The 16025-nt window shown below is 41.5% G+C and overlaps 2 protein-coding genes across 6 annotated transcripts; one reads left to right on the top strand and one right to left on the bottom strand.

Moving 5' to 3' along the window:
• Positions 1 to 452: 452 nt before the first annotated feature.
• LOC117942757 (protein LSM14 homolog B-like) lies at positions 453 to 3068 on the bottom strand. The gene is made up of 8 exons (XM_034868399.1): positions 2752 to 3068; positions 2478 to 2641; positions 2231 to 2360; positions 1898 to 2086; positions 1715 to 1792; positions 1342 to 1482; positions 1104 to 1236; positions 453 to 1020 (listed from the first exon to the last, which is right to left on the bottom strand). Exons 1-8 carry the CDS (start codon positions 2876 to 2878, stop codon positions 864 to 866), a joined length of 1119 nt encoding a protein of 372 aa, XP_034724290.1. The 5' UTR covers positions 2879 to 3068; the 3' UTR covers positions 453 to 863.
• A 653-nt stretch (positions 3069 to 3721) lies between these two features.
• LOC117942737 (transcription initiation factor TFIID subunit 4-like) lies at positions 3722 to 14849 on the top strand. 5 transcript variants are annotated; one of them, XM_034868363.1, is made up of 15 exons: positions 3722 to 4101; positions 4429 to 5316; positions 5541 to 5674; positions 5831 to 5950; positions 6750 to 6839; positions 6996 to 7118; positions 7345 to 7434; positions 7620 to 7832; positions 7923 to 8064; positions 8170 to 8272; positions 8534 to 8918; positions 9139 to 9264; positions 10024 to 10080; positions 10179 to 10301; positions 13627 to 13791. In XM_034868363.1, exons 2-15 carry the CDS (start codon positions 4545 to 4547, stop codon positions 13789 to 13791), a joined length of 2643 nt encoding a protein of 880 aa, XP_034724254.1. In that variant the 5' UTR covers positions 3722 to 4101; positions 4429 to 4544. The 5 variants fall into 5 exon arrangements, with proteins under 5 accessions (XP_034724254.1, XP_034724253.1, XP_034724255.1 ...); XM_034868362.1 differs by lacking the exon at positions 3722 to 4101 and adding an exon at positions 4108 to 4189; XM_034868364.1 differs by lacking the exon at positions 3722 to 4101 and having other exon boundaries at positions 4114 to 5000; positions 5031 to 5316; positions 13627 to 14849.
• The last annotated feature ends 1176 nt before the right edge of the window (positions 14850 to 16025 follow it).

Raw genomic sequence — 16025 nt, 5'->3', positions numbered from 1 at the left:
GTGTGCGGACCTTCTGCACCTCCAATACAATATGGGTGCAATGGATTTAAAAAAAAAAAAAAAAAACTCCAGCTACAAGGCAGACACACTACAGTATGAGGTCCACTCTGCAGCATTAGGCAATGTCATTTTACTCCCCCCCCCCACTCCTGAAGAGAGACTCCTCACTCCGGGGACAGATCTGCTCAACTTCCAGTCTCATCTCTACCGGACGAGGGGAACTCAGACAACCTCTCAGAGCTTGACAATACCACGAGGATTCATTTCAGAACATGCTAGAAGACCGGACCCAAGTTCAAGCACCTAGCTTCCATTTGCAATCCACCACATATTCCAAGCTGAGCATTATGCAATATTTGTTTAAGCGGTGAAAGGATAGTGTTTTTGAAACTGTACTAAGCTGTGTTTTAAGGTTGATGCATGCCAACAATTTATGAGATTAAAGCCATTTAGTTAATCATATGTTATTTAATAGCAAAGGTTACAAAGTCCTCCAGTTTTCACTTTAGAACTGGGAGAAAAAAAAGAAAGAAAAGAAAAACTAAAGTACAGCTGTCCTCCAAAAAAACTTGGAGTTAAAGTCAAGTTTAATACACTTAGAAAAAACTAAATTATGTGCTTGCTGGCCTAAATACCATTGCATTTTACCAATAATTACATTTGCTTCTAGCATACAGCTGCTTGATGCAAAAAATTACTCTCATTTCATATAATAAAGCTTCAAAGTACAGAATTCCCTGAATGCAAATTTGGGATGGAGAAAAAAAAAAAAATCTTAGCTTCATATGAAAAAAAAAGAAGTACTTTTTAAATAAGTAGAAGACTACAATATTTACAGAAAATGTTAACAAAAAGAAAAGCCTTCACACCCTCCCACTACCAACTTTTGGGAGGGGTCGCTGCTCAGTGGTGCTCTGCCCTCTGCGTCCTCTGCCCCGGAATCCTCTGCCTCGCAGGAAGCGGCCGGGCACGCCAAATGTTTCCATGTTCAGCTTTTTCTCCTCCGCCCAGGTTGTTCTCCTAGGGAAGCAAAAAATTAAAACTCAAAATTGTTGAGCATGACAAACCACTGGAGTAACAAACTGCAAAAGTTACATAATCACCTGGGCTTAAGGTCTGATGAGATATTGTCAAAGAAGCATTTGGCTTTGTCGTAGTACTTGTCTCCCAGAGTGTCGCCCTCCTCCTCCTCCATACCCTGGCTGTCCTGGGCCTCCCTGGAATCCACCTTTTCAACTGTGGCAATTCACAAAACCCAAATGCATACATTTATACTATGAAGTGATTTTATTTGATGTGCACTGAAACCTAATTGACAGATTTCCTTAGAAAAAAACATACCCACAACCTCCTTCATGATATCATCTTTAAACTGAGCATGTGCAGTTTCAAAGTCAAAATCTGACTCAAACTGCAAGGTTGTGGCCTTTGAGTCTTTCACAAGAAGTTGGCCTCTGCTTCGATTCCTGGACCTGCGACTACCTGCACGGGAGTACCAGAAAGAGTTCAGACAAATACCAAACACTACTGTGGAACTGCTTTAGTAACCATTTCATACAGTCATGAATATTTACATTTCTTACAGAAAGACGAGCAATGTGTTTACTATGAAAAAAGTCCTACAATACTCAGATGTAACAAACTGTCAAGGCAAAACAAATCTATTATTTCAGTAAGAAAGCTTGCATGCATTTCCTACCTTCCCATTTCATACCTTGTTTTTGCCTTTGTTTCTGGTTCTCTGTGGCTTGGCCTTGAACCTTTGCGGCACTTGGCTGAGATGGTCCTCGACCTAAATAAATAACCTGCTTTAAGTTGTTTTCTTGAGCTGGATTAATAATAGAAGCAATGCAAGAAACGTATTAGTGCTTTCTCCTGTATGTTATAAGCCACTGACTTTGCTTAGTGGTGGGTATGTTCTCCTTCTGAACCTGGCCTGAGCGCTGTGCTGGACGTACAGGCTGTCTGACCTGTGGCTGGGTTGCAGTCTTCCCCTTTTTCTGGGCAGCACCAGTCGAAGGCACGGTTTGGACAGCCTGCTCGACCATGGGAGCTCTTCTGGCTGGGATGCCGTGAAGTCCTGGTACAGAGGGAGCAGGAACAAACATGGTGGGGCTTGATCTACTGCAGATACAGGTGAGAAACAGCCACTGACATTCCCTAGTGCTGAAAGAAAAGAAAAAAAAGCCTACATCGTCACTGATACGAAACAAATCAATTAATACTGTACCTAGGCCCAGTGCTGCATTATACTGCTGGTTGAGTAGAGAAGTTGCAGCCAGCTGGTTGTAGGTGGGCATCATATCTCTGTATGAACTCCAGCGGGGGTGATAAGCAGCAGGGGAGCTGCCCAAGGATGACTAAAATAAAAAAGGCAAAACACCTGATTAAACTCTTGATTATTGCCAAATATATCTTCAAGTTAGAAATTACTTCAAAAAAAAAAAATAAAGTAATTCAATCTCAGAACCACACACCTGCACAATAGCAGGGTCCCGAGGCAGTCCATGGTGTGGTTTTGGTGGCTCAGACACAGTGATGTCTTTAATGTCACTTCCTCTGAAGATTATGAATTCATAAATTTCATCTTTGGGGGGCACTGGTCTATCGGTGTGTCGGTCCTCTGTCCCATAGGATTTGACTGTTGGGAAATAAAGTTAGATTTTAGGCTCTATGCTACAGTAAATAGTTAACAACTTGAGGTAAAATTGTCAAGAGAAAAACACGTGTCACTAAGGCCAAACAACCTACCTTTGGCTAACGCAACCGTGGACCTGTCTGTGTCGACAGACGACAATATTCCCTCATACCGGATCTGCGCCTTTGATATCAAACTGATTTTACTGCCAATGTAAGGGGTCCCTCCTCCAGCACTCATGTCTACAGTGCAAAGATGTCTTCAAATTGAAAAACAGCGGCTAATTTACAGAACATTAAACTACGGCGCACACCAGACGTGAACTAATCAGCTAGTGCCTAATTAGCGGGCACGTGTGCGTTTTATACGATTGTCAGTGACGCGCTTCTTTGCTGCTGGCTCGCCTGCGTGTTAAACAGGGTACGTTACTTCAGCCAGCCGGCGTACACCGAAAAAACAAGCACACGACCGGACAGGCCACACTGGGAGCTTGCCTATTTGAGAGGATTGAGTAAGACTAGTGGTGCATTGTTTAACATTTATTTAAGGATTCTGGGTCTATCTGTCCCACTTAGGCTACATTCCCACGTGTAACAAAACTATTCTGAGATTTAGCACTACAGCAGTTTATAATTCAACATTTTTAGATATTCAATTAATTCTATATAGTGTTGAAAACGTGTGCAGTAGAGCGAACGTTATCAATAAATGGTAAGGAAGATGAAAACAAATCTATATAGGCTCCACCCTAGGCCTATTAATAAAGATCTAAAATGAATATTATAATATTATTTTGCAAAATGACTGTTTGAAATTGCCCTGAGCTATTATTTTCTTTTTCACATATTCATTTTCAAATTGCCATTTCACAAGATCAATTATAAAGCGGAAATTTCATATTTCAAGTCCCCTAATAGTTTTAACATGACTATATTGTCTTAAGTAGTAGTTTTTTCGCAAAATTAAAGTAAACATAAGCTACTTTATTTGTATTGTGCAATTATCTTAAAGTCAGCGCAGTCCCATGAATGCTGACAGTTCTGTAGCCTACAATGTTTCCTCTCTAAAAGGAGGGTGGGGCGCCCTCAAACGATTCTTTACAGAAGCAACTTCGCTGGTTGGCCAGAACACTGCAGCCATCTTGCACAGCGCATCGAGAGTGAGTAAAGTCAGAAATTTTGTGTGTTGGCTTATTGTAAACCACGTTATTATTCTACCAACAGTCACACGACACAATTCTGAAACGGAACAGCTATCGTGATGGCATAAAAAAGAAGCCGACAACGTAAAATATGATGAAGACATTTTCGCCTCCGACACGGTGTTGTTCCGTCTCATGCATCCCCTGGAATGACAGCTGAAGCCATTGGTACCGCCTTTTAGAATGAGGATCAGCCAATCATAACTCGCCGAAATCCCTGCACGGAGACGTTTAGTCGTTGTGCGCACGCGCACGTCAGTTGGTAAGTCCCTCACTTGTCACAATCTCGCAAGAGTGTGAAGATGGCGGTTGTGTTCGGGCCGTTGGATGAGCCTTTTTTACACACAGAGGTGAATAAAGCGGTAGTTTGTCATACTGTACAGTCTGTAAAGTCAGAACTTTTGTTCTTGTGTCAAAACAACCACTGGGGTAGGCACGAGGCAGTCGGTAATTACATGACTATAGTTCCGGGACAAGGGGGTAGCGCGAGCTAACGTCCAGCTGGGACTTGGTCAAGACGATTGCCAAAGCAGGTACGCTGTAACTAACGTTACTAATGTTGTTTTCCTCTTTGTCTCTCCGAGTTAAGAAGGCGCCGGAGGTGACCGAGAAACACAGTAGATGTGTCAGAGTTTTGGCTCATCACATTCAAGAGTGTTTGTTCTCCTAACAAGTTGAAGTGCAGGAGGTTTCTATGGTTCAACTATGGATGCATCGACGGCCAGCACGGACTCCACTACGGGACACGACCCCGGCAAAACACTTGTTAGTGGCGCTGTAACTCCTCTCCCTCATCACCAGGGGAAACAAGCCTCATTCTCAGTGCAGACTTTAAATGGGAGCCAAACTATAAACTCTCACAATTCAGGAAGCGCTGCCCCTCTCGTGGGGGCGACGGTGACAAGTGTCCCAAGTACTTCAATATCTGTCACAGCTGTCAACAGTGGACCAGTGATGTCAAAAGGGCTGACCAGTGCACAAATGCACCCCTCGTCAAACAGTGTAATTCAGACTTCTCTTATGAACTCGCAGAGTGTTGTCGCTTCAGCTCAGTCTGTGAGCCAGGCAACAGGACCCACTGTGACACTTGTCAGGCCGCCTATGCAAACCGCGGGCTCGGGCACAAGTTTGAATGGGAACTATAATGTGAGCCATCCTGTGGTTTCCAATTCAACAGGTCACACAGGTATTGACATACACACCCCGCTTGTTAATAACAGCCAGCCGTCCAACTCGTTGTCTGTCAGCTCATCACACATTATCAAGGCAGAGCCACCCATAACAATACAGTCACCACCACCACCACCACCACCGCAGCCAGCGGTCACTCCGGGCGCAGTCAGCGCTCCCCGGATTCTCTCAACGGTAGCTGCCGGTCCAGGCGGGATAAGAGCTCCGACGCCTCAGATGTTAGCCCCAAGACTCCCCCAGATGTCCTCGGGACAGCCCAGTGTACATAACATCCAGCTCCCCCCGGGTGAGTAAAATCAGAACTTTTTACTGTATGTGCACAAGCAGTTATTTTCACTCTTGACTGAGTCACCACGTTGGTTTCATTTCCATTTGCTTTTGCTCAATGATAGTAAAAAATATTGAATGTTAGTTATCCAATATAGAATATATGTATGACCTATTAGACTCACTATGAGTAGTGCACAATATTCCTTAAATTACCCTTAACTTCTATGATTTACGTGTCAGGAATGGTGCTCGTACGCAGTGAGAGCGGACAGCTGCTGATGATTCCTCAGCAGGCTCTGGCCCAGATGCAAGCCCAGGCTCAGGGAGGCATGGCACCACGGACTGCTACACCAACAAGTGTGCCTCATGGCCAGGTAAGATCACACGGTCTAGTCTTCATTTATGCAAAATTATTAACATAGACATTAAGCTTTTTATTTATGTATTGAGATGTAATCAGTAGATGCTTTTTTTCTGGTTTGATAAAACTGGGTGTTGCACATCATGTCATGCTCTGTGCCTTGTATCAGACTCCTGGAAACACCGTCATTAGCAGGCATGTGGCTCCCAGCACCATTATCCATCAAGGCTGTCCAGCCCCATCGCCATCTGCTACGACCACCACTCTTCATAGACCTCCTATCCTTCAGGTAACCCTGTCTGTTGGTGTCAAATCATTTCTTGTTATGTTCATTTGGCTTGTTGCACATTGTTTTGTCCATTACTTGCACAAGCTGCTGACTGAAGGATGATACAAACTGCCTCATTGTCACTGTTTGATATTATAGTACACCATAATATTATCAGTTTATGTTTCAAAGTGGCACTCTAAGGATCTTATGAGTGTTTTTTATGAAAAAAAGGATGCAAACTTTCATTCTCTAGAACAGTGTTTCTCAAATGGCAGTGCTGTATTTTACCTATTGTAGACTTTTTTTCTACCCAAAATGTTTTGCGCTGATTGGGGGCTACTTATTTAAAAAAAAAAAAATTCGAAGTGGGTAGAATATTAAAAAAGTTTCAGAAACACTGCTCTAGAATATGTGTTTTGTGCATAGTGTGAATACATGTTTTCCAATTGCCTGGGTTTATAAGTACTCCTGAACCTTGTTTCCTGGATTTACCATAGAAGCGTGGAGACCTAGACTTGAAGGAATTATACTTCTGTAAAAAGAGTTTTATGTGTTACACACGCTCGAATACGGTAGCAGATTTGGCAGTTATAAATATAACCATCACAAAATGATCAAGTAATATCACTGGAGTGCGGACTTTTCTTTATGTTTTGGGGACGAGCCTCCGACCGAAATTCAGTGGGAGAGTCTGAAGTTTGATAGACGTGATAAACTCACAATTCTGAAACCCACACTCTCCTGTGATGACTTGCAAAGTGAGTTTTGAAATCTTTGGACAACCTAAATAACATGATGGTGATGCATTTCTTCTCAGAGCTCAGTTGGGGCTGCAGTACCAGGAATTACCCCCAGGACTGTCAGCCAAACAGCTGGGACCACAGTATCCTCAGTAACCGTGAGCAAAGTGAGTTATGCTAAGCCCAAGGGATCAGATAGAGCTGGCTGCTGTAGACAGTTACAGTATAAGAAAAGAAGGCAAAGCGTGCAGTGATGTACAAAATGGTACTCACAAATGAGACTTGAATTTGTTAATAATCTGAATGTTCTGTGTTTTTGGCAGGAGACAATGGAGAATGTGAAGAAATGTAAGAACTTCCTGTCTACACTGATCAAGCTAGCCTCCACTGGGAAGCAATCTACAGAGACTGCAGCCTGTGTGAGAGAGCTGGTCAAGGACCTGCTGGTGAGTGAGCCGTGCATACAGGAGACAAACATGAACCTATCCACTGCTATGTTGTGTTTCACATTTGACAAGGATTTTGACAAAGGAAAGCTCTAAAATATAATAATTTATTAAAATGTAAAATAAAATGCAACAGTCCTTCTAAAAGTGGAAAACCTTCTGCCAAGAGAATCCTCAACTGTACAAGCAAATATGACAGCTCTTTAATGCCCATATATTGTACTAGGAGTGCAGACTGGAAGCTGAAGAATTCACCAGCAGATTGTACAAAGAGCTTAATTCTTCACCCCAACCTTACCTTGTGCCTTTCCTCAAGGTAAGAAATCTTAAATTATGTTGTCATTTTCACTGACACACCTTCCAGTAAAATGTGTATTGATATTTTCTTGAACCACAGGAAACAATTGCCAAAGGAGTCATCTTTGTGTCCATTTTTCTCTCTCTCTCTCTCCCTCTCTCAATCTCTTCATCTCTACCTGTCTACCTGTTTGTCTTCTGTAGAGAAGCCTCCCAGCCTTGAGGCAGCTCACCCCAGACTCTGCAGCCTTCATCCAGCAGAGTCAGCTCCCCCAGCCAGCCTCAGGTCCAGTCCCCTCCACCTCACCCATCCCCACCACGGTGGTCCTGGGCAGCCCAGCACCCCGCCTCACTGCCCCAGTCAGTAGGCCCCAGCTCCCACCTGGCATTAGCAAACCAGGACAGACCGGCGCACTGGTAAACAAAGTAGTAAATATGTTAGCTCAACTCAAATAAAACTCTTAAATATTAATGACATAATCTGCATTTGGACCTTTACCCTTGCAGGTTATCCAGCTTCAGCAGCAGAGAGCAATGTTGAGACCTCAGGTAGCCTTACCGACAACCCCCATGGTGACTCTCAGAAATCAGGCTCCTGGTCGCATCATGCTGGGGCAGCAACAGCTCCAGCTAAAAGAGCTGCAGCCACGTAAGGATGTCAATCTAATAACACCTCTGTCTTTGGAGGTGTGTGCCTTTCTTTGGGTGACCTAGTATTTATTGTGATTCTGTGTCTCTTCTGTATGTGTGCCAGTTCCTGTGAGGCCGGAGGTGCCACATGTTTCTAAACAAGTGTCTGCTGCATCCCTGACCCAGGCTCAAAAGAACAAGCTGAAAGAGGCTGGTGGCACTTTCAAGTAAGAACAAAGATTATAGTGTTCAAATCAATCCATTTTTAATAATATGTTTCAATATGTTGCCTGACTTGTAGGAAGAAAATGTACTTTTTTGAATGTTTTATAACTTGCCCAGCAAATAAAAATGAGTTTATTTAATCTCACTGTCAGCATATCGTTTATAACATGTTGTGTACTGTAGCTGGATAAAAAAATAACGGTTGATAGTGATTCAACCAACTTTCAAATCTACTTTTGCCATGCCTACATTTACGTATACAGAGATGATGACGACATCAACGACGTGGCCTCAATGGCTGGAGTGAACTTATCAGAGGAAAGCGCTAATATCCTAGCAACTAATTCTGGAATAGTGGGAGCAGTGACTCATTCCTGTAAGGACGAGGCTTTCCTCTCCTATGCCATTCTACAGAGGAGAATGCAGGAGATAGGTGAGACACTTACAACTTTGTTGAAAATGCAGCATCTCTCCATCCATCTCCTAAAGCCCCAAGATGCCTGTGTTTCTTCTCCAGGTAGTAGGTATGGTGTGACAGACCTGGGTGCAGAAGTGGTGAACCTGGTCTCCCACGCTACTCAGCAGCGGCTTCAGAACCTGCTGGAGAAAGTTTCTGAAGTGGCTCAGCAGAAAAATGGAAATTTCAAGGTTTGTTTACGACGTCATTATAGAGAGTGTTGTATAAATGCCCCCCCCCACATGGTTTAGATTAAGCCTTAACTAGCTGGTACTGTATTTACAATGCTGTTTTAGCGTGCAAATGCCACATACTCTTACAATGCTGTGAGTCCAAATATATGCAGTAAAGTCTCCGGTAATCTTTTAGTCTTCTCTGGGATAACATTGTGGCATTGCTGTCTGTTGGCAGGAGGATGACAAATACGAGCAGAGCAGTGATGTTCGTGCTCAGCTCAAGTTCTTTGAGCAGCTGGACCAGCTAGAAAAACAACGGAAGGAGGAACAGGAGAGAGAGATCCTCCTAAAGGCAGCTAAGGTACAGCACCACTGGCAGACATCAAAATATGTCTTAAGGCTATAACTGAAGTAAAAGCTAAATAAAAATCTGTGGATTCAGATACCGGGGGTCAAACAGAGTGTAAATAAAGATAGCCCCATAACACACACACACACACACACACACACACACACACACACACATATATATATATATATATTCACAATAATAATAATAAATACCTAGATAAAATATATTTTGGGAGATTGAACCATCTCACGCAGCCATAAAAAAATGCACTTTGTTGCATTAAGTAGACAAGAAGATCTTTTAGGTTTAACTAGACTGTCAGCAGTTTTAAGCATCCCGTTCTAAAAAAGCCCATACTGTTACTTCTTAATGTTTACATGAAATCAACCCATTTATTAATAATAGCAGGTGTGTATAAATGCTGTTTTGTTTGGTGTACATCAAGTGTTCTGGTATGCCACAGCTATTCTCTTCTCCAGAGGCACATTCAAAGTGCTGTACTCCATATTCAGAAGATTCATTTAGCAGTAAACATCTATTTTCTATGTAAAGAAACAGTGGATTAATGGTGTCCTGTGCAGAGAATGAGGTCACACTCTTTATGTGTGTGCTTTAATCTTCTCTGTTCTTTGTTTTGAACAAACCAGAAGTTCATCTGCTTTTCAAACTCAAAAGAACACCTGCATATTTTGAATTATCTCTAGTCCCATACACCCTGGGCTTTGGTTTTTAATCAGTTATTAATGCATCTTGCTTTTGGCCTTGCAGTCTCGAGCTCGGCAAGAGGACCCAGAGCAGCTGCGTCTGAAACAGAAGGCAAAAGAGGTAGGACAAGAGGAGCAGGACAGTCCAATAGTGTCTGTTTCTGTGTGTTTTAAGCACTGAATGCTTGATTTGCATGTTGCTATGTGTGCGTTATCCAGATGCAGCAGCAGGAGCTGGCTCAGATGAGACAGAGGGAGGCCAACCTGACTGCTTTGGCAGCCATTGGTCCCAGGAAGAAGAGGAAGATTCTGGACTCTCCGTCTTCCTCTGCTGCAGCTGAGGTAACACTAAGCATAGTACATATACCCCAGGGTTGTGTGTCCTGGGCTAGCTGTCAAGTATAGCCCCCTTACAAAGGCACCATATACTGTACCTTTGTCCATCTGGCATTATCTTTCACAACCTTTTCCGTCTTCACTCCGCAGAGACCATCTCTTACACCTTTACATTACGTAAAGGTGCCCTACCACATGTATTTCATGTATGTGAAGTTCTACCTTGGAATTTGTTTTTTATGTGGAAAAAATACCTTGGTTAACTTGTTTCAAGCCTTTCTAGTGTGGTATAGAAAGCCTGAAAGAAGACTTGATTTGTGTCATTTTTCATTAATATTCAATGAGCTAAGCTGGTTGACTCTGATTATTGGCTAACCCTAACCCAGCACAACTGGGTGAGCTCATGGATAGTATTAAGCTCAGGAAACAACGTCAGACTGACCACTTTTGTAATCGGTCTGATTTTCAGTGTTTAGAGCTGACAGAGGGGGTAGCAGTTCATTTTTTCACATAACACAAACACATGACCTGACATATTTCAAAACACAGGTTTGTGTGGCAGGGCACCTTAAGTGAAAATTCGCCACCTTCTTAATGTACTGTATTGAAGAAATAAATTCCCAATGTGTGCTATATTAACCGAGAAAGTGAGTTCTTCTGCTTGCATAGCTGTGGCAGTTGTGTGCCTACATGTACAAGGATGCATTGCACACGAGCGGTGACTTCGCTTAGCTCTCTTAGCATTTTGGTTAACAAAACAATCTTACAAAATGTCAAGAAAGGAAATATCCTTACACCTAAACTGAAAAAATACAACTATACACCTGCTGAATTCAAGTTGGTCACTTCCATGAACCAGGACTAGATTAATTCCCTGTTAACTTGTCATAAACACACAGAAAAAACAATAAAACTCACCCAATTCGTCTTAGTCAAATCTTTGTTCCAACAACCAGCAACTCTGTTCCATTCTAAATAAATCCATCATTTCACTAATTAAGCTATGGAGAGAATCCTGCTCCAAGGGCCATTTCCCCCCCCTAGTCTCTTTCAGCCATCCCGAGGAACAGAGACTCATTGGCGGCTCTCATATTTTCTTCGAAGGCAGACCATTACATTTACAAACTTTAGTGACAAAAACGGCCCCAAATTTGCCCTGCTGGCCTTGGTTGTCTTTTTCAGTTTATCATCAGGATCCAGGAGGTCACCAGTGCACCTCTGTCTAAGCAAACATGCAGAAATGCACACTACAGTCCCGCAAGAGCTGTCCATCCGCGAGAGTATTCAGTGGAATCATCATTGCAGAAGAATGATTCAGCTTCTGTTTGAAGGGCAAAGTGAGCGAAGGCACCTCTAGTCGGTGTATGCTCTCGGCAGCCCAACTTCTTAAGATTTCCTGCCACAGTCCATATTCTTCCCGCTGCATCTGCAGCCTCCCTCGGCCTCTGTCCGTCTTAATATGAATACGGCAGAATATCAGTCAGTCACAACATTGTATTTAATATCTGCACTGTAAAAAATATCTTGTCACTTACTTGCGCTGCCCTCTGGTGCTCTGAAACGGACCTTACAGGAGATAAAAGCATCCGTGCTTGTGACGTTAGTCAACATTACATGCAGCAAATAATGTTAGCCTACCTTTAGCTAGTAGCTGGCACAAACATGGTTAAAATGCTTAAAGCTACACTCAAAAGGATTCCAACACTGGGACGTCATCGGCAAAATACAGTGTAGCCTCGCTGCACGTTTTGAGACACATTTTGAGGTCACTGCCACAGTCGGAGATATCAGAGAGACAACAGCAACACGACTTAATGGCGCATTCAATTGCCCCTTGTAAACTTAATGGTGCATTCAAGTGCACTTCAAAAGTTCTCTTCTGCCATCTAGTGGTTCTTCTATTTGTTGTCTAACAGTAGACTGGTAGACAGTAGACTAAGAAATTAGTTATTACATTCTAAACAAATCATTTAAATTTGACCATATGGCCTTTGCGATAAACAAACTGTTCTTTAATGTTGCCGACTGTCAGTTCAGGCACCGTTTAGGCACAGACACCATTTTAAAAGTATCATTTTAGCCCTGGTATCAGAAGAAACTCATACAAAACCCAACCCTACAGTTAAAAAGCTGCTTTCTTTGTCAGTATAAAACACGGGTTTTAAAATTAACTCTAGTAAATCTATCAGCCAAACAAAGGTGACTTGGTGTCCTTTACAGCCCCCGCTCCCCTGACAGAAACCTGCTTTCAGTCATATGTACTCTTCACATACCTGGAGAAAATAATATAATGAAGCCCCTCATTCTGGCAGAGCACACTACTTGTGCATATTGTCAGCTGAGTTTTGTAATTACAGATGCCATTTAAACAAGTCACCAGTCACATTCATTTATTACAATAAGACGTCTCACTAATGTGACACACCTGTACTTGCAGTGCAGGTTTGTGATGCTGCTGCTGCTTATGCTCGGTCCGACGCGCTACACATTCTGATTGGTTTACCTATTTTATTTCTCCTTTGACCAAAACTCTGTCAGTTCTACTTGGTGATGGTTATTCTTTATATTAATATAAATACATCTAACTCATCCATACAATAAATTGCTCTATATTCTATTCTGTTTTATACTAATTGTTGCTGACAGGAATTGACATATGAAAAACAAACATTCAGGAAACAATGTGCAATATTCCTTCTTTTATTTACTTTCTTGGACAAAGGTTGCAGTAATTCAAGGTGGTGTTTATTTGTACACCTTCTCTGCCTCCCAATGACAGTGCTGCCTTTCTGCATGAAGACTTCTTTATAATGTTTATTAAAAATTACTAGAAAAAAAATGGAATTCACAAACAAAACAGTATTGCACTTTTCTATAAGCAACGGAGGCCATGACTGCAGAGCTATTTATAGTTCTATTCAAACCAGTTATCCATAGATATCTCTCTTTAAACCAATCCTTTTAGCCAAACTTCTCTGCTGGCTTCCAATTTTTTTAATGCTATCTCAGTAGCAACATGAAGTGTGGATATATCTTTTTAAATGAAATTGTACATTTCAATGTTTTAATATTAATCTAATCCACAATATTTTAATAACACCCCTCCCAACTGCAGGAGTAGGGCTACACCCTCACACATCTTGTGTTTATCTATTGCAATTTGTGAAAATATAAAAGATATGTGGATAAAGGTGCATGAAGGCCCAAACCCTTCCAAATTATTCCTTGAGTTGACTCATCACACACTTCACACATAAATCCGAAATATCACATATCCACTCCCTTACTCCAAACTTCTCTTTCTCTCTCCTATCTGTTTTTCATCTTGCAGGGATCAGGAACAGGTCCCTCTCTGTCTGGTGGGGCTTCTGGGTCTGGCTCCAGACCCACACGGCAGCGCATCACACGTGTCAATCTCAGGGACCTGCTCTTCTGTTTGGAGAACGAGAGATTTACCAGTCACTCCCATTTCCTCTACAAAGGCTTCCTCAAATAGGCTTGATGTCGGAGGGGAGAGGAGGGAAATGTGTGTGGAGAGACCAACCACTCCCACCACAGAGAAAGCATAAGAGACTTTTATAAATTAAGAGGAGAGCAGCGTTTGCGCACATTTCAAGGGTTTTCAGAGATACCAGAAAACCTGAAGTACAGTAGTAGCCACATTGGATGGCCTCTCTACCTCTCTCCTCAAATAATGCCTACTCTGCTTCCGAGCATTACTGGACTAATGCTACTATTTACCCCGTACAATGTTTCAGTAAAGTGCAAAAATGGATTATATGTGTCACATAGTACAGTCTATTTTCAGATTATTTGTATGTGCATTAGACTTTAATGCATTGAAATCATAACAATTGTTTTATTAGACCACAGACTAATTTTACTGATTTATCTGAATGAGTTTAAACTCCAAACTGTAACCTGCTGAGTTGCCTTCCTAACTATGAATAAGCCATATAGCCATCCCGAAGCAATTAACCCTGTTGTAACTCATGAAGCAGTAGTGCGCTCTTTATGTTTTAGCATATTTATTTACTAAACTTAAGCTTGAATGAATGTTTAGTTATTTATTTGATTTCATGTGACACCTCAGTTGTTTCATGTAGCTTACATTCAAAACACAATGCATTAACTGCATTGGATATGTTTTAAAATCAGTTTAGACATTTTGTTGGGTTAGTAGATTTCAGTGCGTGAAGAGAGATTTGTTTTTGTTTTTAAATCTTTTAAACTGTTCTTTTTAAAATGACTTTGACATGTTTTGGTTTCTAAAACTTGAATAGGTTTCAGAAGGCTTTTAACCCGTATTGCCATACCAAACATACAGCTACCTGAAAGTGATTTCTATTTTTCTAGCTGCCCACCGACACACATTTTTACTTTCTTACAATAGTGACTGACCGTGTCCTCCGGCTCAAGTGGAGTTTTTTCCTGTATATTTGTAAATGTTACACCTAGTTTTACACATGGTTTTGTATAGAATTTACCCAACAGCATAAAGAAAAACACATTTTCTCTATTGAAAAGTTTGAATAAATAATGGTTTTACAGTAACTGGTTTGGTTTGGTGTTTAACATTTGTGTTGTCTTCATGTCAAAATTGAAAACACTTTTGACACTTTTTATTGATGTTTTTAACTTTTTCTTACGTTGTTGTCCCTTTTTCTCAACATTTTTGACGATATTTTTCAATGTTTGTCACTTTTTGAACATTTAACACTAACTTATTAACTCTAGTTTTACAGTTATATATTGAATTTATGGTCAATAAACCTCATTTTTAGGAAATAATACCTAATGTTTGAGTTATAAAAACAGAAAATAGGTATTATGTCTACTAAAATGAAAGGAATATAAGTTAATAGATAATCACAGACTGGAATAAGTCAACTTTTATTCAATACTATTTCAAAACCACTTCAATTTTTTCCCCCTGGCCTTGCAGTCCCATGTTGAAGTGTCCTCGGGAAAGACACTGAACCCCGAGTGGACCCTGATGCTGTGCCATCAGAGTGTTAATGTGTGTGAGTATTTATCTGAGCAGGTGGTACCTTGTGGGGCAGCAATGGCCACACTGTAGAATGTGTGGGAATGATGAATTGTTCCTGTACTATGTAAAAGCGCTTTGAGTAGTTGTTAAGACTAGAAAAGCGCCATATAAATACAGCCCATGTTATGTTGGGTAATTACAATTGGGTAGTTAAAAAGAACATTAATGTAGGAAAATGGGTCAATTTGACCCGAGAACAACATGAGGGCTAAAGAGATTTCAGCCAGTTTTTTGTTTGAATTTCATGGTATTGCACTAGGGGGCAGCATTGCATTATCATAACGTCTGGATGTATACAGTGTTATGTTATGTTATGTTTAGAGTTCAGGTTAGGGTTAACACCACTGAGCGATGTGTACTGCATGTAGCACTGAGGACATTGCACAGGGGCTTTGTACATGAATGAGCTGAATGCCTTTAATTCTTCCTTACGCTACCTGTTCACAAATAATTCCACTTAATCCTCTAACATCTGTGATACCACATGTAGTACACAGTTTGTGTCCCCTGGGTCTAAATAGACATCTATTGAGCACAACTCCCATGAGCAGAACACACATCCCTCAACCTAGAATGAAATCACGCTTACACACGCAGTCTGCAACCAGTCTGTGCTGTGCTTTGTTTGGCTTTCTTGTTGGAGTCCATCTCCATTATCAGCCCTACACAATGCATTGGCA

This window comes from Etheostoma cragini, chromosome 4 (genome assembly GCF_013103735.1).
Source record: "Etheostoma cragini isolate CJK2018 chromosome 4, CSU_Ecrag_1.0, whole genome shotgun sequence".
NCBI lineage: Eukaryota > Metazoa > Chordata > Actinopteri > Perciformes > Percidae > Etheostoma > Etheostoma cragini.
Note: the sequence above shows the minus strand (reverse complement) of the source record. Positions and strands in the feature narration are given on the sequence as shown.